Here is a 21,846-nt window from a genome sequence, read left to right on the forward strand (position 1 = left end):
TTGTCTAGGGACTAAGTCCTCAGTCCAGAAACAGTATAGATGTGATGTGTGCGATTATACAAGTACAACATACGTTGGAGTCAGAAACCACAGACGAATCCATAACTCTGACAAGCCATACAGGTAAGTGTGATGATCCTCAAGTTTTAATGCTTGTATTAGAATATTTTACAGTAAAGAAAAAAATAGAATTAAAGATTCATAACACCTGTTTAAACACAAGGTAGGTACAAAGAAACTCACTACTGGTGAGTGTTGTCTAGTTTGTTAAGAAATATGAACTTTAAGCTTTTGTCTTAGGACAACCGGCATTTCATCTAGTTGAAATAGAGGAAGATACCTACATCTGTCAGTTTGATGTTCTCAGTTTCATGTGGGTATAAATTACCATAGTAAACTTCAGTGCTTTGAGTACATTTCGGTAATTTGGAGGTTTAATTGCTCCATATTCCAACAAAAGATGCTTAAAACTTAAAAGCAATAAAATTCCCTATGAAAGAGGGTTTTTTTTGAAAATTAAATTATCATTTAATTTTGTTACTTGATTTTCCACAAAAGCCAATTCTAATACTTGTTTTCAGGAAATAAAGACGTTCTCAGGTGATCAAGATAGAAAGATAGAAATCATTATTTCCTAAGTACACTTCAGCTCTTGAGAATAAGCTGCATGTTGTTCGTGTGCTAAAAGTATAGACATTTTTGCAGAAGGTCCCCCGTCCCAAGGCAATCTGTTCCACTTGAAGCCACAATGGAGTATCAGGATCCTACTCAAAGCTGAGACCGTCACCGTGACTACTTGTGCTAGGCCACGGGCGTGATCTTTTTCAATGGCTTATCAAAACCTGTTTCACATTTTAACTTCTCTCCCTAGTTTTTTATATAGATATGACACAGTGTGTGGGAAACTTCCCCACTGTATTAGTAGCTAAATGAAAACCTGACAGACTGTGCCTGAAAATGCCATTATTTGATGCTATAGTATAACATTTGCAAACTTATTTATAATCATTCTTATTTATTTATTTATAATCAGTCCTCAGTATATTCATTTGCCAAGTCTCATAGCTCTATGGAAGGTGTTTGGCCTTATCTCATTGTGTTTTTATTTCAAACTTTTTTTTTTTTTTTTAAAGATTTTATTTATTTACTTGACAGAGATCACAAGTAGGCAGAGAGGCAAGCAGAGAGAGGAGGAAGCAGGCTCCCTGCTGAGCAGAGAGCCCGATGCGGGACTCGATCCCAGGACCTTGAGATCATGACCCGAGCCGACGGCAGCGGCTCAACCCGCTGAGCCACCCGGGCGCCCTTATTTCAAACATTTTTAAAACTAGGATCCCTAAGAAAGATTTTTCCCCAGAATACAATGAAGGCCATTAACCATTATCAACAACTTCATGCCAGAAATTATAGATGAGCAGTAATAGGTACTTAGCGTGTATCATTTATGATTGTTACTAGGAAGCATTTAGAAGAACATGATGGAAATGGGACACTGGTTCATCTGATAAGAGGAAAAAGTTTTGCCTTTATATTTTGGGTATCTTTATTTTTAAATGTAATGATATCCTGTGCCAAATTCATGTGATCCAGGCAAGAATAAAATAACATTCTTTGGATCTAGAATTAGATTCATTGAGAAGTATTTATTGAGCAATACTACGTTCCAGGAGCTGTGCTGGGCTATTAGAGTATAGTCATGATCAAAAGGTTATTATACCTCTTTCATGAAATTTGTAGATAATAAATAAGTGAACTCTCAAATAGACAGTTATGATAAGTTTATGAAAGATTCTGGCTCTATGGGGCACCTGGGTGGCTCAGTGGGTTAAAGCCTCTGCCTTCAGCTCGGGTCATGATCCCAGGGTCCTGGGATTGAGCCCCGCATCGGGCTCTTTACTCAGCAGGGAGCCTGCTTCCTCCTCTCTCTCGGCCTTCCTTTCTGCCTACTTGTGATCTCTGTCTGTCAAATAAATAAAATCTTTAAAAAAAAAAAAAAGATTCTGGCTCTCTAGAGGAGTCTTCACATCTACCTGAGTAGATTAGTCTTAGAGCTTAAAAAAGAACTTTGATAGTTTTTGGTGTCCTAGAGTTTATGTTTTCTTATGTTCTTAAGATATTCACAGATTCCTAGGGTTGGCTGTGATTGTCCTAGGGTCTTCCTACCAGTGGGCAATGTACTATGAGAATCCTCCTCCTCTTACAAGAAAGTGGCATCCATTTGTTACTTTCCAGGATTATTCACACTATACTTGGTCACTGGGTTTAGCCTGAGTGCTTATGTCTTAGGAGACATATGTCTTATGTCCCGCTCCCTGTAATTATGAATATTTTCTCAAAAGTCTTTTTTTTTTTATTTTATTTTTTATAAACACATAATATATTTTTATCCCCAAGGGTACAGGTCTGTGAATCGCCAGGTTTACACACTTCACAGCACTCACCATAGCACATACCCTCCCCAGTGTCCATAGCCCCACCCCCCTTCTCCCAACCTTCCTCCTCCCAGCGACCCCCAGTTTGTTTTGTGAGATTAAGAGTCACTTATGGTTTGTCTCCCTCCCAATCCCATCTTGTTTCATTTATTCTTCTCCTACCCCCTTAACCCCCCATGTTGCATCTCCACTTCCTCATATCAGGGAGATCATATGATAGTTGTCTTTATCTGATTATCAAAAGTCTTATTTTTTTTTTTTTTTTAAAGATTTTATTTATTTATTTGACAGAGAGCGAGAGAGGTTACAAGTACGCAGAGAGGCAGGCAGAGAGAGAGGGGGAGAAGCATACTCCCCGCTCAGCAGAGAGCCCGATGCGGGGCTTGATCCCAGGACCCTGAGATCATGACCTGAGCTGAGGTCAGAGGCTTAACCCACTGAGCCACCCAGGCACCCCTCAAAAGTCTTATTTTTAAACAGTCAAATCTTGGGACTCTTTTTTTGACTTTCTGTAGATACTTTAAATCCACATGGGATTGTGAATTAACACAGTGTATTACAGTAAGCTTCTAGGACTTCCTCTTCCTTGTCAATATTGCTTGATTCAAGCTAGTTAGCATCGCGTTCTTGAAGTCTCATTTAACCCGAGTAATCACCGTAGTCTTTCTAGCCAGTTGCATGTATGCTTCATTCAGTTTTGCCACCTTATACACTTACTGGTCAGAGTTTGGGCTGCTTTTCTCAGAATCCGTGCCATATACCTACTTTTTGTTAAGAAACACGCTTACCAGGAGCAATGATGAATTTTTCATGGAGTTAGAGTGCCTTGTTGCGCAACTTCTAGTCTTTGCACAAGGGCAGAACAGGTGCGTTGGTGTTTTAATGTGCCTGTTATATAATGGGTGTTCTGCAGTATGTGTAACTGTTCTTTGCACAAACCTTTCCTTTTTATGCTTCCATTCCAGTCCTTCACAGAACCCATTTGTGTGATCTGGGCCATCCGCTTCATGTACTAGTTAAGAAGAGCCTGGTTCCAGGGGCAGATAGTCCTGAGATTGAATCTGAGCTCTCTGACTTAATGGCACATATTACGTTGGGGAAACTATTTACCCTATTATGCTTGGTCCTGTCTTTTCTAAAATGAGGATAATTAAGGCACCTGCTTTACAGGGCAGGCATGAAGACTAAATTCAATACCATATGCAACATCCTGTCACAAACTAAGCACCCAGTAAGTAATATTCATTGGTCCCAGTTTCTATCCGCGTCCTCTGTCACGGATTCATTGTGTAACATCACCTCCCCTAACCCCCTCCCCAGAAATGCTATTGACCTCTCATTTTAGAAACAAAGAGTAATCCTATTTCTGGATAGACAGGCATAGCTTATTTCTTTTACAAGAGAGATGCTACTCCCAAGTAGAAATGTCACAGCTGAGATCCCTGTGCTGTGTTGCCTTAGAGGCAACCCAGTGTCTTGTGCAGCACTCATGCTTTTGAGTCTCAGGCCTAGGCCACACACCTGTGCCCAGCTGGGTGACATTGTGGATGTTTTTACAGGGTAAGCCTGCTTTCCCATATGAATCGGGAGAATACTGCCTTGCTCATAAAGCTTTGTGAGTACTGAGTGAGGTCAGTTGTATTAAACGCCCACCATATTTCCTGGGACATCAAAGGAGCTGGTTTTCTTCTCCTGCTTCTTTGCTTTCAGGGTCAGCTCAGAAACTCTGTCCCTGTCACAGAAGGAAGAGAGCTATTTGCCATTCCTGTGTGAGGACACAGAAAGATGAAAAAGGCATCATCCCACCCCAAATGTTGCATTACCAAATGGAACAAACTTTGTTTTTCAGTGCTTCATTAAGGAATTTCCATGTAGGGGCACCTGGGTGGCTCAGTGGGTTAAAGCCTCTGCCTTCGGCTCAGGTCATGATCTCAGGGTCCTGGGATCGAGCCCCACATCAGGCTCTCTGCTCAGCAGGGAGCCTGCTTCCTCCTCTCTCTCTCTCTGCCTGCCTCTCTGCCTACTTGTGATCTCCATCTGTCAAATTAATAAATAAAATCTTTTTAAAAAGTTTTTTTTTTTTAAAAGGAATTTCCATGTAAACCATATACCTGATGTTTATAACATTGACCCCACAGTTAAAGGGCTCCATTCAGGATTTTCAAAGAATAGATTATCCTCTTAATTTTAACATTACAGTTGTAGAATTCCTCCTGGTTTACATCCCCCAATATTACTTTTTTGACTGGCTAGAGATGGAAGATGGGATGACAACACATTTTCCTCAAATTACCAAGTTCCCTTCTCACTGTCTAACACTGAACCAATTCTCCCTTGGAAAGACACTTGAAGGGCACCTACGTGACTCAGTCTGTTAAGCATCTGATGCTTAATTTCAGCTTGGTCACGATCTCAGGGTTGTAAGATAGAACTCCACATTGGGCTGTGCACTCAGTAGGCATGGAGCACAGTGGCTGTCACAATCTTGGTCACAATCTCAGGGTTGTGAGACAGAGCTCCACGTTAGGCTGTGCACTGGAAGGAATTCCATGCCTTCTCCAACTGCCCTTCCTCCCCCATAAAATTAAAAATTAAAATTAAAAAATAAACACACTTGTATTAGTCCTTATGTTTTGAAACTACACCATGGCATGGCAAGAGGCAGGAGAGGCAACATGACAAAGAAGGAACAGGCTTTGGACTAAAGTACTTGGTACACTGCCTGGCATGTATTAGGTGCTCAGTAAATGTTGACTGATAGTTTTTCTCATCTGTGAAATGGCTCTGGTTCTGTAAGTTGTGTTTTGAAAATAAACATATAATGGAATTACTATGCTTTTTTCCTCCTTAAGAAGAAGAGCTGCCCAGATAGGAATGTTGAATTTTTTAAGAGTCCTGTTTTAATACCGAGGCCAGAAATACCCAATATTTCCCCTAAATGTTTCAGATATACTTTCAAAGTAAGTTTGTTCAAATCAGCAGCTAAACAAGGTCCAAACATTGCATTTGGTTGATGGTCTTTCTCTCTTTAAAATTTTTAATACTTTTTAATTTAAGGTAGTGCACATCCTGAAAAGTGCATAAACTTGAAGTGTACAGCTTGATGGTTGGGTCACAAATTAAACTTCTTCTTATAACTATTCAGACCAAGAAATAAGCCATTGCCAGCTCCTCTGCAGCACCCTCTTCTTGGGGCCTTCCAGACACTGACTACCTTTCTCCTCCCTTCTCCCTTAGCCTCTACCCCCTAACTCTCTTGACTGGAGTGGACCCCAGCACATGGCTTGAACTCAACAACTCTGTAAGATCAAGACCTGAGCTGATAGCAAAAGTCAGACGCTGTAACTGACAGACCAACCTAGGCATCCATTTGACCTTTAACATCAGAAATTAGTTTTGCCCTTCTTTGAACTTAACAGAAATGAAATCATGTAGTACATCTATTTTTTTTTTTAAGTTTTTTTAAATAAGCTCTACACCCAGCATGGGGCTGGAACTCCTCAAGATTTTTTCAGCTGAACCAGCCCATCGCCCCAATGTACATTCTTTTATGTCTGGCTTTTTTTTACTCATCATCACTATGTATAATTTAATGTGGTACTAATGCATTCCTTTTCATTGCTGTGTCGTATTCCGTTGTAAGACTAGCCATTCATTCATTTCTTCTTCTAATGGTAGATGTTTGGGTTATTGCCCTATTTCCCCTTTATTGCAGATAATGCCTTTTGAGCATTCTATTTTAAATATACAAGATTTTCTTAATTTATTTGAGATTGAGCATGAACAGAGGCAAGAGCAGAGGGAGAGGAAGAAACAGACTTCCCACTGAGCAAGGAGCCTGATGCAGGGCTTCATCCCTGGAGCCCTTTGACCTGAGCCAAAGGCAGACACTTAACCAACTGAGTTGCCCAGGTGCCCTGAACATTCTTTTATGTGTTTCTCAGTGTATATATGAAACAAGGCCATTTTCATTGGGTTTATGCCTAGGAACAGAGTATCTGGGTAATAAGGCACAGATATACATTCTGCCTTCGTAGATGCTCAGCAGTTATCTAAAATGTACAGTGACTATCAGTTCATATTCTCACCAACACTCTGTATTATCACTCTTTAATTTTGATCATTCTGGTAGGTGTGGAGAGGTATGTTGTTCTGGTTCTAATTTGCATTTCCCTAATGATTTGTGAGGTTGAGTATCTTTTCATTTGTGTGCTATTGTCTGTTTCTTTATTGGATTATCTGCCATTTTTCTTACTGGTTTGTAGCAGTTCTGTGTTCAGAATACAGGTTCTTTGTCTGTTACGCATATTGCTTATCTCTTCTAAACTGTGGCTTATCTTTTATTCACAGTGATTTTTTTTTTTAATTTATTTGACAGAGAAATCACAAGCCGGGGGTGGGGGGGGAGCGGGAGCAGGCTCCCCGCCAAGCAGAGAGCCTGACGCGGACCCGATCCCAGGACTCTGGGATCATGACCCGAGCCGAAGGCAGCGGCTTAACCCACTGAGCCACCATTTTTGACAAATTTCTATCTTTAATATAGTCAAATTTATTAATCTTGTTCTTTGTAGTTAGGACTTATGGGTCTTTATACTCTGAAACTGATATTGGTGTTTTTGAAATAGCCTTGTGAGGTACATAAATTAGAAGTGAAAATGTGTGCTCATAGGATAATGATTCTGATTTTCGGGGATGCACATCAACTGAATCTAAAATACTGTATTTTTGTACTAATGAGCCTAGTTTTCTAATATGACACTAAAACTAAAAGAAAAATACTTTTTAAATGAAATCCAGGAACGTTTGGGTTTTTTTTTTTTTTTTAAGATATTTTTTTATTTTTTATTTATTTGAGAGACAGAGAGTGAGGAGGGAGTACAAACTGGATTAGGGGCATAGGGAGAGGGAGAAGTAGGCTCCCTGCTGAGCAGAGAGAGCCTGATGTGGGGATCATGACCTGAGGCAAAGGCAGACACTTAACTGACTGAGTCACCCAGGCGCCCGAAATCCAGGAATGTTTTAAGCAGTGGAAATGACATTTTGGAATGACAAGGCTGCCTCTCCTTATAGTCAGTCATTGAATAAAGTCTGGTCTTTCTACAACTATAAAAATATTAGAAATTATAATAACCATCAACATTTTTTTTAACATGGGCCAAACAGTGTGCTAAGCACTTCATTTTTGTGAGCTCACTTTTTTTTTTTTTAAAGATTCCATTTATTAATTTGACAGAGAGAAATCACAAGTAGACAGAGAGGCAGCCAGAGAGAGAGGGAAGCAGGCTCCCTGCTGAGCAGAGAGCCCAATGCGGGACTCGATCCCAGGACCCCGAGATCATGACCTGAGCCGAAGGCAGCGGCTTAACCCACTGAGCCACCCAGGTGCCCCTGTGAGCTCACTTTTAAGCCTTATAATGGCCCCATACTTAGAAATATTACTGTCCCAATTTCATAGATGTGCAAACAGGAACTGGGTGGATTAAAATTTGCCTGTCTCAGGTATGCCAGAAAACTCTTAGTGATGCCTACCACCACTGCATGCCAAACCACCCCAATTTAGTGGTATAAAACAGCAGCAGTTTTATTATGCTCAGGGATTCAGAAAGGGCACTACAGAAATGGCTTGTCTCTGTTCCAGAAGGTCTGGGGCCTTAGCACAGACTTGAAGGCTGGAGGTGACCCCATCTGAAGACTCCCTCCCCAGGCTGGTGGTTGCTACTAGCTGTTGGCGAGGGCCTCGGCCAGGGCTTTCTGCAGGAACATATGCACGATTTCTCCATGAGGACATCCCAGCTGTGCCAGTGCCCCAGAGTGAATGCTTAGATTACCAGTAGGCAGGCACTATTACTTACTTCTATGAACTCCCCTTGGAAGTCACAGACCATCACTTCCACTAGTTACAGACTTCTTCAGTCTCAATATGAAAGCATGTTGAATTTCAGTCAATTTTCTTGGCTTGGGGAAAAGCTCAAGTCTTTGAAAAACTTGAATTTCTTTTAAGGAAACAGAACAGATAGTTTAATTTGAAGGAAAACAGTATGTTTTGTATTGAAGGGATGTACCAAAGAAGTTTGTTTTTCACAGTGGCATAAAGATTTCTTGGGTTCTTAACAAAATTTAAAGTGGCCACTTTTCTGAACCTTAGTTATTTATTCCTTTGAAAACATAGGAAACAAATGTGGTAAGACAAACCCTACTGCAGAATTTTTATCGACATCTTTTTGTGCGTATTCAAATCCTACTCAGGTCATTTCAGATCTTGTAGAACGTCCCCAAGTTCTGCTTTCTTCTACCTAATCCCTCAAGGCAGCTGTTTCTAATTGAATCAGACCTGGAGTAAGGTCCGAGTACAGTCCAAGGCCAGGGAAAGAGGGTGTTTGAACCACATTCTTATTTTCTTGGTAACTGACCCATGAATAATAAGAGAAAGCCTATGGAAAAATTCAGTCTTTGGGTTTTGTTTTGGTTTGGTTTTGTGTGGTTTTTTTTTTTGGTTTTGGTTTTGGTTTTGGTTTTTTCAGTTTTTTAGCCAAATTATGAGAAGCCATGTGTGTTTTTCTACACCATCAAGCAATTAACTCAGTTCTCAGCGGACACTGACTGGGCCACGGGTCTTACAAATTGAATCCTGGAGATAGCCTCAGGTCTCACTGGTGAGGGGCTCCATTCCACAAGACTGTCCCCACTTCCTCGTCACCTGTGCTCCTAACCAACTGACCATAAATCAGAGGTTTGCTAGACCAGCTTACAAAACTCAGGAAACCGGTTTACTTACGTTTACCAGTTTCTTTTGAAGGATATAAAGGATACAGATGAGCAGGCAGATGAGGAAGTTCACAGGGCAAGGCCCCAGAGGGACAGAGCTTCCATTTCCTCTCTGGGTACCACTCTCCCAGCACTTTCATGTGGTCACCAACTCAGAAGCTCTCAGAACATCCTTTTGGGTTTTATGGAGGCTTCATTACTTAGTCCAGCCCCTCTCCTCCGGGAAGGGGAGACTGAACGTTCCAACCTTCCACCTTCCAGTCCCATTCTTGGCTCCTCTGACAACCAGCCCCCATCCTTAGGTTACCTTGAGGGGGTCCGAATATTACATCATTAACATAACAAAAGACATCTGATTCCTCTCCTACTTGACTTCCCAAAGTTTTGGAACTCTGCTAGGAATGGGGACAAAGACTAAATATATCTTTTTTTTTTCCCCCTTTTTCAAGATTGCTTATTCATTTATTTGTCAGAGAGAGAGATAAAGAGAGGAGCACAAGCAGGGAGAACAGTAGGCAGTGGCAGAAGCAGGTCCCCTGCTGAGCAAGGAGCCCTATGTGGGACTCAGTCCCAGGACCTTGGGATCACGACCTGAGCCAAAGGCAGACACTTAACTGACTGCCACCCCTAGGCGTACCCCAAATATATATTTCTTACTGGAAATCACGATATCACAGGTTTCAGTGTAGCTTTCTTGCACTGGGAAGAAATCTCATTTTTCATACAAATGTGGATGTGACTTTATTGGCCTACGGAATAATAGGGTTCTTTCTGGTATTCCAAAGCTTTGGTCCAGCCTTATTCAGAGGCTGAACCAGCAATTGATCTGTTAGGGTGCTTATTGTTTCCGAATATTGCACGTACACTTTGCCTTGATAGATTGGAATAACTGAGGTACCAAAGGAGATTGTCATCAGAGCATCAGGTAGGTCCACTAAAAAAGCAAAACAAAATTGTGCTAAGTGATGTCATGTAAGTGTGCTGCTGCTGTTGCTGTGTCAGTAGGGTTTTTTGCTTTGCTTTTTGGGTTTGTTTGTTTTTTCTGCCAGTATATGGAGTGATTGGAAAATAGGGATGTTGATGGTCTGTTGGTAACATGGTTAGAAATGATCTGTTAGACATAGATAGCCCTCTGTTTCAAAACATATTTTGTTGCGGTACTGCATGTATTTTGGTCAGGTTGGTATAGGGTCACCTGTGCGTTTTCTGTCTCATGTCATTTATACTGTGAAGGTAAGTAAAGGGAAACTTCTCTAGAATGGAGTTGCAGGTTCAGCAGGGGGAGCTCTCGGGCCCTACCACTCATTGTCAGTTGCAGACCCCGCAGGAAGACAAGGACCTTGCAGGTGGATACTACTTTACTCTCCCAGCAGGAGAAAGAAAGGTTTACCTCCTCACCACCACCCAGCTAGCACAGGCAGTGACAGATCGTCACAGCTCTGCCACTGAAAACTCACTATGCTTCTAGTTCCCACTTTACCCCAGTGGATTTTTTATTTATGACAGTCTTCCTACCTCGTGCTTTCCTCTGTGAAAGGGCATCCCTATTCTTTGTTCAGAAGACTTGGTTTTGCCAAAGTTCGTTTGCCCCAGATTGCAATTCTCTGTTATTCCTGAATAAACCCAGTTTTTTCCCTGATAAATAACTGGCAGCTTTATTTTTTTTTTATGTTAACAATACCTTCATGAAAGAAGATAGACAATAAGTAAACAACAGAATTTCAGAAAAATAAGTGTATGGTAAGCAAAGTGAATAAAACAAGATGATAGTGTAATAGTAGTTCACTCTCTTTTTTGTAAACTAAGAGAATTTGGATTCCTCCATGGAATTGTAGAGGAAGAATGCAGAGGGAATGGAAAGTGGGGAAATAGTGCTTTAGCTAAAGGAAACCTGTTCTTTAAAAAGCAGGTAGAAATAAGTGTAAGCTGCCTATACCAAACTTCAAAGTTGGGGTTCTCCTATAGTATCCTTCTCCTCTAATCAGTTGAAAATTATTTTAATAAGTGCTTAACCTTATTTACCAGTTAACCAACATTTTCCCACTTTTCTCATGTTTGGATCTTTCTGTGAATATTTACCATTGTTTGTGTCCCTTCAGAAAATCGCTACCAACCTAAGGTTGATGCTTCTAGGATTAGGGCTTAGTCATTCCATACACTGCTCTTGCACATGCACTCTCTCTCTCTCTCTTCCACTCTTAAAGATTTTAAGGACTTAATCATATTAAAAGATATTGAGGGGGCTTCTGGGTGGCTCAGTTGGTCAAGCGTCCAATTCTCGATTTAGGCTTAGGTCATGATTTCAGGGTCGCACGCTCTGTATCAGGCCCTGCGCAGGGTATGGAGCCTGCTTGGGATTCTCTCTGTCCTCCTCCCTTGGCCCCCAACACACACAAGCATACTCTTCCTCGGGGGGGAAAAAAGATTTCTGTAGTAAAAAATTTTGTTTAAATGGTTGTTGAATTTCTTTAGATTAAATCTCAGCAACAACAAGGAAAATGTGACTTCTCTTTTGATCCTTTCAAATGGTGAATGATAATAATAAATTTCCTAATACTGAGTTCTCTGTATTCTTGGAATCGCCTCCCTTCGTCATGGTATATTATTCTTTCAATGCACTGTGAGAATCTCTTTGCTAGCATTCTATTCAGAATAATCTGTGTTGATATCCGTAACTGAGATTTGGTATGTAGTTGTTTTTTTTTTCAATTGTACTTGCCAGGTTTCCATATCAGTGTGATTCTAACTTTGTAGAAAGACTTTGAACAACTTTTTTAAAAACTCTGAAACTTTAAGGCCCAAGCTAATTTGAATACAAAGAAACTAGCTATTTTCTGTTGACTTTAGACATAGGACCCAGTAGTCCTTTGAAAAGAACATCGATGCTTCATTTCTTTCCCTAATTTCTACTCTAAGTATCTTCTAAAAGAATGAACACATACTGGTACAAATATTAGAGTTTACAGGCAATGTTCTCAAGTGACTTTTTGTATCAAAAGCTTTAAGTGCCTATGGGGCGCCTGGGTGGCTCAGTGGTTAAAACTCTGCCTTCAGCTCGGGTCATGATCTCAGGGTTCTGGGATCGAGTCCCGAGTCTGGCTCTCTGCTCAGTGGAGAGCCTGCTTCCTTCTCTCTCTCTCTCTCTCTCTCTCTCTCTGCCTACTTGTGATCTCTGTCAAATAAATAAATGAAATCCTCTTAAAAAAAAAAAAGGCGGGACGTCTGGGTGGCTCAATTGGTTGGACGACTGCCTTCGGCTCAGGTCATGATCCTGGAGTCCCGGGATCGAGTCCCGCATCAGACTCCCAGCTCCATGGGGAGTCTGCTTCTCTCTCTGACCTTCTCCTCTCTTACCTTCTCACTCTCTCTCTCTCAAGTAAATAAAAAAATTAAAAAAATCTTTAACAAAAAAAAAAAAAAAAAGCTTTAAGTGCCTAAAATTCTTAATATAGGGCTGTCAGTCTTTTTAAAGACTGAGTCTTGGGGCGCCTGGGTGGCTCAGTGGGTTAAGCCGCTGCCTTCGGCTCAGGTCATGATCCGATCGAGCCCCGCATCAGGCTCTCTGCTCAGCGGGGAGTCTGCTTCCTCCCCTCTCTCTGCCTGCCTCTCTGCCTGCTTGTCATCTCTCTCTGTCAAATAAATAAATAAAAAATCTTTAAAAAAAAAAAAAAAAAACATTTTTAAAGACTGAGTCTTTATTTTTTAGAGCAGTTTAGGTTCATTGTAATATCGAGCAGAAGTACAAAGACTTCCCATATACTCCCTGTTCCACACATTTATAGCCTCTTTCATTATCAGTATTATCTGCCAGAGGCGTATATTCCTTACAGCTGATGAACCTGCAGTGACAAATCATTATGATCCAAAGTCCATAGTTTACTTTCAGGTTCACTCTTGGTGGACATTCTGTGTGTTTGAACAAATGTATAATGACATGTATCTACCATTACAGTAATAACAGTATCACACAGAGTAGTTTCATAGCCCTAAAAATCCCCTGTGCTCCCCCTACTCATCAACGCCTCCACAACACACACACGCACACACACACACACACTCACACACACACTCCAAACTCCTAGTGACCACTGATCTCTTAACTGATTCCATGGTTGTACAGTGTCCCTTCTTCAGCTTGGTTCTCCTTCAGTATTTGTTGGCTATTCTAGATCTTCTTCCTATCTTTTTTTTTTTCCTACCTATTTGAGTTTAGTATGCTCTTAATTTTTTCCCCTAGTTTCCTAAAGTGAAAACTTAAATGATTGTTTTAGATTTTTTTTTTCTAATCTGTGCATTCAGTGCTGTCAATTTCCCTCCAAGCATTGCTTTTGCTGGATTCCACACATTTTGATAGTTGCTTTTTCATAATTTCAAAATACTATACCATTTTGCTCACTCTAAGTGTGTTGTTTAATATCCAAATATTTTGAGATTTTCCACTACTTTTGTTATTTTACCTTAATTCCATTGTGGTTTGACAGCATGGTTTCTCTTCTGTTAAATTTGTTCGGGGGTGTTATGGCCAAAGGTGTGGTCTGTTTGGGTGAATATTCCATGTGAGTTTGAGAATTTGTATTCTGCCGCTGTTGGGTGAAGTAGTCTATAGATGTCAGTTATACCCAGCTGATTAGTGGTGGTACTGAATTCAGTGATGTCTGCCGATCTGTTTTAGGTGCTGCTTAAGTCTTCCACTACAATAGTGGGTTCATCTGTTCCTCCTTGCAGTTCTATCAGTTTTTGCCTCATATAGTTTCATCTTTTGTTTGGCACACCATATTAACGACCATCTGTCTTGGAGAATTGACCCCTTTATCATTATGTAGTACCCCTCTTTTTCCTCAAGTCATGATCACTTTCCTTTACTCTGAAGTCAGCCTTGTCTAAAATGAATAGAGGACTCTTGCTTTCTTTTAATTAGTATTAGTGTGGTGTATGTATCTCCATCCAGCTACTTTTCATCTCTGTGTGTATTTGTAGTTAAAATGGGTTTTTTATGAACAACATGTGGTTGATTCTTGTCTTTAAACCACTCCCAAATACCTCTGTCTTTTAATTGGTATTGTTAGACCACTGCTGTTCAAAATTATTGTTGGTATCACTGAATTTATATTTACCGTATTTGTTACTATTTTCTGTTTGTTGCCTTTGTTCTTTGTTCCTGTTTTTTCTTTTGCTCTTTCTCTGCCATTTGTGTTTTTGATTGAAGATGTGGTATGATTTCATTTTCTTTTCTTTTTTAGCTTATCAGTTACACTTCTTTTTTTACTTTTTAGTAGTGGTTTCCCTAGACATTGCAATATACATTTACAACTAATCCAGATCCACATTCAGATAACATCACACCAACTTCATGGGGAATACAAGTACCTTATAATAAAATAATCCTAATTCTGGGCACCTGGGTGACTCAGTCGTTAAGCATCTGCCTTCAGCACAGGTCATGATCCCAGGGTCCTGGGATCCACTCCCCCTGCTTGTGTTCCTTCTCTCACTGTCTCTCTCTCTGTCAAATAAATAAATAAAATCTTTAAAAATCATAATAATAATCTAATTCTTCTCTCCCATCCTTGTATCATTTCTGTCATTAATTTCATTTATACTTAATGGTGTGTGTGTGTGTGTGTGTGTGTGTGTGTACACATACATAAGCATATATAATCAGGTACATTATTGATATTATTTTGAGCAAATTGTTATTAGATCAATTAAGAATAAGAAAAATGAGGGTTTGTTAAATATTCTCTTTCTTTCCTTATGTACATCCACATTTCTGGCCTATATCATTTGCCTTCTTTCTGGAGAAATACTTGTAAATGTTAACATTTTTTGTCAGACAATTTCTTGCTGGTCTGCTGGCAGCAAAGTGCTTCAGTTTTTTTGTCTGTCTAAGATAGCCTTGATTTACTTTTGAAGAAAAATTTTGCTGGCTACAGAATTCTAGGTTGGTTGTTTTTTCCCTCAATACTTGAAGTGTTTCACTCCATTCTCTTGTTTGTCTGATTTCTGAGAAGTCAGATAAAATTCTTACCTTCATTCTTTTATAGTTAAAGTATTTTTTCCCTCTGGCTTCTTTTGTGATTTTTTTTCTTTTATTTTTTATAGTTCAAAAATAATATGCCTACATGTAGTTCTTCTGCCATTTATTCTGCTTGGTATTCTCTGAGCTTCTTAGATTTGCAGTTTGGTGTCTGACATTAATTTGGGGAAATTCTTAGTTATTATTGTTTAAAATTATTTCCTATATTTCTTTCTTTTCTTCTCTCTATTCCTGTTACATGCATGTTACACCTTTTTTGGTTGTATATTTTTGTTTGTTTTTTCCAGTGTCTTTTCTCTTTGCTTTCCAATTTTGGAGATTTCTACTGAGATATCATTAAGCTCAGAAATTCTTTCCTCAGTCATGTCCCATCTACTAATAAGCCCCTTAAAGGCATTCTTCATTATTGCGACATATTTTTTATCTCCAGGTTTTTGTGCGTGTTTTTGGTTCTTTGTTAGACTTTTTATCTCTCTGCTTTCACTACCCATCTGTTATTGCACACTGTGTATTGTGCTTACTAGCACTCTCAGCATATTAATCATAGTTGTGTAAATCACCAGTTGTGTAAGTCACAAATCATTCCAATGTCCCACCATATGTCAGTCTTGTTCTGACGCTTGCTGTGTCTCTTTAAGCTTCGGTTTTTATCTCTTAGTATTAAATTTTGTCATTTTTTTCTTGATAGCCAGGCGTGATGAGCTAGGTAAACAGCAGTGCTGTAAATAGGCCTTTAGTCGTGGGTACTATGTGGGGCAAGGGGATGCATTCTATAGTCCTGTGATTGGGTGTCAGTTGTGTAGTGAGTCTGTGACTCCGGACAGAACTTCACGTGTGCTTCTCAGTCCCCCTCTTTGTGGGACAAGATAGCTTGAGTGAGCTGCAGTTGGGTATTTGCCTTCCCTCAGGCCACTGGTGCTTCGGTAAACTCCAGCAGGTGAGGATCTGGTTAAAGCATTTGTCCTAGAGTTGGACCATGTTAAGGACAGAATGATATGGCATATTTTGAAGTGGTTCTTTTAACTCTCCACCTGCCAAGACATAGAAGGATTTTTCTCCAACATTCACTAAGAGCCTGATAGAACTCCAGGAGTTAAATTCAAAAAAGTATGGAGGGCTCCCTGTGATTATGTCCCTCCATGTTTTTAACTCTTATACTCGGGTCTAACAGCCAGCAAGTCATCAGTTACTGTCAAGTCTTCTTATGGGCTGGACCTGAAACCAGAAGGTCATGATTATCAGGGGGTTTTTTTGTTTGTTTGTTTTGTTTTGTTGGTTTGTTGTTGTTGTTGTTGTTGTTGTTTGTCAGTTTTTAGAATTACATGTTTTGCATAACTTGATAGGGAATTATGGATCGAATTTCATCAGTTTCATCAGGAATGGAATTGTGGGCAGCCATAAATATTTTATCATAGAAAATTTAAGTCATATTGAGGAATATTAACAAAACAGTTAACCTGCATGATTCCAATTTTATAAACTATTTTAAGATTGGGAAGCACAGGGGCGCCTGGGTGGCTCAGTGGGTTAAAGCCTCTGCCTTCAGCTCAGGTCATGATCCCAGCGTCCTGGGATCGGGCCCCACGGCAGGCTCTCTGCTCAGCGGGGAGCCTGCTTCCTCCCTTCTCTCTCTCTCTGCCTGCCTCTCTGTCAGTCAGTTGTGTCAGTTGTGATCTGTCAGTCAAATAAATAAATAAAATCTTTAAAAAAAAAAAATCTGGAAGCACACATCAAATACTGGTTACATCTAGTGGTTAAGCTATAAGTGATTTTTGTTTTCTTTGTATACTTTTGCGTATTTCTAATTTTCCACAGTGAATTTTTGAAGTCAAGAAATAAGTTATTTATAAAAATAAAGCAATTCAGGGGCGCCTGAGTGTCTCTTTCAGTTAAGCATCCAACTCTTAATTTCATCTAAGGTCATGATCTCATGTTAAGATCGAGCCCCGCATCGGGCCCCATGCTCAGTGGGGAGTCTGCTTGGATTCTCCCTCTCCATCTGCACCCTCTGCTCCACCTTGCAAGCGCACTCTGTTTCTAAAATAAGTAAGTCTAAAAAAAGGGGGGGTAAATTGAACACCCAAATCTTGGTTTCTAATACCAATAAAAGGAAAAAGACAAATGGCTTAGAGAAATGACTGATCCACATAGGTAGATAAGTAAGCCTGGAGCAGATTGTAGTGCCAAAAAGTAAGGGACGTGCTCAACAGACAAAACAATGGGAGTATGTCAGCAGGACATGGGAGCCAGTTGGAGGAGCCCCCACTGATTTCAGCAGTAAAATAAGTAATGTAGTATTGAATTATATCCCAGACTATAAAATATGCAGCAGTCCATACTGACATTAATGATTGAATAAATAAATGGATGAGAATAGGGAAAGCTCCTGTGCAGAATTCCCAGTGATTTTACATAGATAACTCTGCTGTCAGGAGGTAGACTATAATTCCCACTCTTTTAAGTGAGGTGTGGGCTGCACGTTGTGACTTTGATTCCTAAGTGTGCAGGTTGGAAAGGAGATAAGAAAGCCTAACTTTCCTGTGGAGAAACTTGACCTCAAGGTCAGCACCAACATTGTTCATGTTGTGACAGTATTATGTGATGAGAATAGCACTATACCCCTTGGTTTTCCTCCCCCAGCAAGCCCATTACCCTACCCTAAACATGACAAAGACATCAGACAAACCCAAATTGAGGGACATTCTACAAAATATCTGACCAGTATTCTTCAAAGTCTGAGAAACTGTTAAAGTCTGGAAGATCAGAGGATATATGATGACTAAATGTCACATGGTATCCTAGATAGGAATGTAACATGGTATCCTAGATAGGATTCTGGAGTAGAAAAAGGAGAAAGCCAAGGAAATCTGAATACAGTATGAACTTTAGTTAATAATAATAATGTATCAACTTTGGCTTCTTATTTATGATAGATATACTTCAGCAGTAAAAAATGTTAACAATAGGAAGAACTCAACTTTTTTGTAAAACTCTAAAACTATTCTAAAGTTAGTTTGCTTTAAAAAAAAAAAAATCTATTCTTTAACTGAATAATTCACTGCTCTTATTTTTAAAAGATTTGAGTAATATTGGAGATGCTTCAGTGGGATAAGTTTGCAATTTCTGACATTTCTTTTTGGCCCATTTTTCTCAAAGTATAAAGTTCTCATTGGATAAGACTGACTTTTCATTCAGAGGATGCTTTGACGTGCAGCATTCTGCCGTTCATCTGGGTACAGAGTTTTCCAGTGAGGTTTCAGGGCAAGAGTCTTAATCCATACAAGGAGACAAGTAATCTGAAGAGTCAGAAGTTTATGTATATTTCCCCCTTTTCTAGTACAATTATAAAGGTGTGTATATTATAAATTACTATGCAGTGTTTGACATCCATTGAGGCATTGTGCTTGGTGAAAGTTCTGATGGGAATGAGTGGGCATCTCTTGGCCTTGGCTGTTTCACTCCCACTTGCTCAGTGTAGACCTGGGTGCCAGGCCACAGTGGTGCAGGGCAGCCTCTCCTTTCAAGGGACCAGTCCAGGGACTGTACCAGAGCACACTTAACCCCACAGTGTAGCAAGTATAGTCAGACATGGATGCTGAGCTTAATGGCATGGAGATGGGAGTGATCACCAGCTGCCAGCCCTTTTCTAGATTATTAGTGAAACAGATTTATTGGATTGTGTCAGAAAAGTACTGCACTCATGGGGTGCCTGGGTGGCTCAGTCAGTTAAGTGTCCAACTCTTCTTTTCAGCTCAGGTCTTGATCTTAGGGCTGTGAGTTCAAGCCCCTTGTTGGGCTCTGGTGTGGAGGCCACTTAAAAAGAGAAAAGTACTGCATCCCAGATATATAGAGATATGTATGTGTGTGTATATATATATATGTAGGCAAAATAAAATGATTTAAGGCTAGTTTTCTGTGTGTGGCCAATCATAAAATTATTATGCAAGCTATAAAGTCTTAACGAGATTGGGATAACAGTTTTAAAATATTTTAAATACTAAAACCTTTCAAACATCTTACCACATTTTGAAGAAGTAAAACAGGGACAGCTAAAACTTCTTCCCTTCCTTCCCATTGTCCTGATACTAATATGTATCATTTCCTAACATTTTTTCAAGACTGTGTGTGTGTGTGTACACTTATATGTATATATTAATATATACTGGTTTTGGTATTTTCACAATTTATTTAAATGATATACTAAACAAATCTTTTTGTTACTTTTTCTTTTCATTGATCATTATTGACATTGGTTCATAGTGATAAGTATACATCTAGTTCTTTCATTTTAGGCAGAGTATAATGTTCCTTTATATGAAAATAAACCATTTGGGGGCACCTGGGTGGCTCAGTCATTAAGCATCTGCCTTTGATTCGGGTCATGATCCTGGGGTCCTGGGATCGAGCCCCACATTGGGCTCCTTTCTCGGGAATCCTGCTTCTTTCTCAGTCTGCCACTCCCCCTGCTTGTGTTCCTCTCTTGCTGTGTCTCTCTTTGCCACATAAATAAGTAAAATCTTTAAAAAGAAAGGAAGGAAGAAGATAAACCATTTTATTTCCATTTTCTTTTTTTTTTTTTTTAAGATTTTATTTATTAATTTGACAGAGAGAAATCACAAGTAGACAGAGAGGCAGGCAGAGAGAGAGAGGGAAGCAGGCTCCCCGCTGTGCAGAGAGCCCGATGCGGGACTCGATCCCAGGACCCTGAGATCATGACCTGAGCCAAAGGCAGTGGCTTAACCCACTGAGCCACCCAGGCGCCCCTTATTTCCATTTTCTTGTGGGAAAACAGTGGCTGTGAGTTGCATCCTTTTTTTTTTTTTTTTTAAACTGGTCATGGCTACAGTGGTGATGATTCTTGCATATGTGCCCTGGTGAAAACAAGAATATCTTTATTCTTGTTATACTACATCTATACTACATCTGTACTACATGGTCACAGATATGTGCCCCTCTTCATTCTTCAAAGAATTACTCTCCAGAGTGCTTGTTCTTACAGACATTTCCATTTCTTCACATCTCTACAAAAATGGCATTATCAGACTTACTCACCTGTCAGGCTTGTAGGCATGATGCATTTTTCTGCTTATTAATGAAAATTGGACATCTTTTTTATGTTTGAATTTATGGAAGTTCTTCCAGGAATTGCACGTTTATTGCCTTTAAATGGCCTAGTGTTTCCTGAGGTAGAAGGCCCTTCACTGGCCTTGGACCTGATGCCTCAGGACGTGTAATAAAAGCTAATACTGCTGCTTCTGTCATAAAGTTGAAGGCAGGTTAGAGGGAGAGTTCAGACCTTGCCTGTTTAATTGTATTTACTTGTGCCCTTTTGTTTTCTTTGTGTTTCATTATTAGTGAGCATGTCTCTTATTGTTGTGAAGAGTTCAGCTAAGTTAGCTGATTTGTTAGGCTTCTGCTGAAGTATTCAACAAAAATTTCTTTTACAAACTATATTTGCAGGGCACCTGGCTGGGTCCTTCCATAGAACATGCGACTCTTGGTCTCAGGGTTGGGAGTTCAGGCCCCACGTTCGGTATAGAGATTAATTAAAAATAAAATCTTGAAAAATAAAAATGAAATAAAAAATAAACATAATTTTACCATCCACTCCAGCAGTTGTGTTCATAGGTATTTACCCAAAAAAATGAAAATTCATATCCATCGAAAAAGCTGCCCATGTATGTTTACAGCAACTTTATTCATGATCACCGAAATACAGAAGCAGCCCAGATATCCTTTAGAAGGTGAATGGATAAACAAATTATGGTGCATCTGGACAGTGGACTATTATTTGGTGATAAGAACTCTCAGGCATGAAAACACGTGAAGGAACTTTAACTACATATGGCCTCATGAACGAAACCAGTCCTTAGGCCCACATTCTGTATGATTCCAACTGTGTCATTCTAGAAAAGGCAAAACTGTGGAGACAGCAAAAGACTCAGTGACAGGGATTAAGAGGGTGGGAGGGCTGAATACATAGAGCACAGGGGATGTTTCAGGCAGGGAAATTATCCTTTAGGATTTGTCATGGTGGATATGTGTGACATTATGCATTGTCACAGAACTGTGACAGAACTGTGTAACACCATCAGTGAACAGTCAGCTGTTAATAATGGTGTATCCATTTTGGCTCACTATTTCTAACTGGTACTTCACACTGATGCAAGATGTTACTAAGAGGGGGAACTGGATGCAGGGGAAAAGTGCTAAAAGAATTTATTCCCAAAATGTCTATTTTTTTTTTTACTTTTTTTAAATACTTCACTCTGTTCAGATTTTACCAAGTATAACCAGTCATGTGAAACAAATGTTATTTTGAATAGAAAATTTTTTTTAATTAACTAATTAACAGTTTTATTTATGAAATCTAAATTGCTGATGCTTTTAAGGACTACTTCCATTTTCTGTGGATCTGTAAATAAGCAGAGTTCATGTTAAAGTTATTTAATTCCTTTTCACAGTCTTTCTTTTTTTTTTTTTTTGAAAGATTTTATTTATTGGAGAGAGAGCATGAACGGGGGGAAGGGGTTGAGGGAGAGGGACAAACAGACTCCCCACTGAGCAAGGAGCCTGATGCTGGGCTCGATTCTAGGACTTTGGGATCATGAC

General features: G+C 39.7%; 1 protein-coding gene across 4 annotated transcripts in view; it reads left to right on the forward strand.

Moving 5' to 3' along the window:
• The window catches only part of ZNF507 (zinc finger protein 507), a 41,021-nt gene that overhangs the window by 14,655 nt on the left and 4,520 nt on the right, over positions 1-21,846 (forward strand). For all 4 annotated transcript variants that reach the window (XM_082711098.1, XM_082711097.1, XM_082711099.1 and 1 more), the window contains one exon: positions 9-123. In XM_082711098.1, the coding sequence (XP_082567224.1) occupies positions 9-123 (115 nt within the window). The remainder of the gene's footprint in view (positions 1-8; positions 124-21,846) is intronic.

The sequence above is a fragment of the Mustela nivalis genome (genome assembly GCF_964662115.1).
Source record: "Mustela nivalis genome assembly, chromosome: 18".
Taxonomy (NCBI): domain Eukaryota; kingdom Metazoa; phylum Chordata; class Mammalia; order Carnivora; family Mustelidae; genus Mustela; species Mustela nivalis.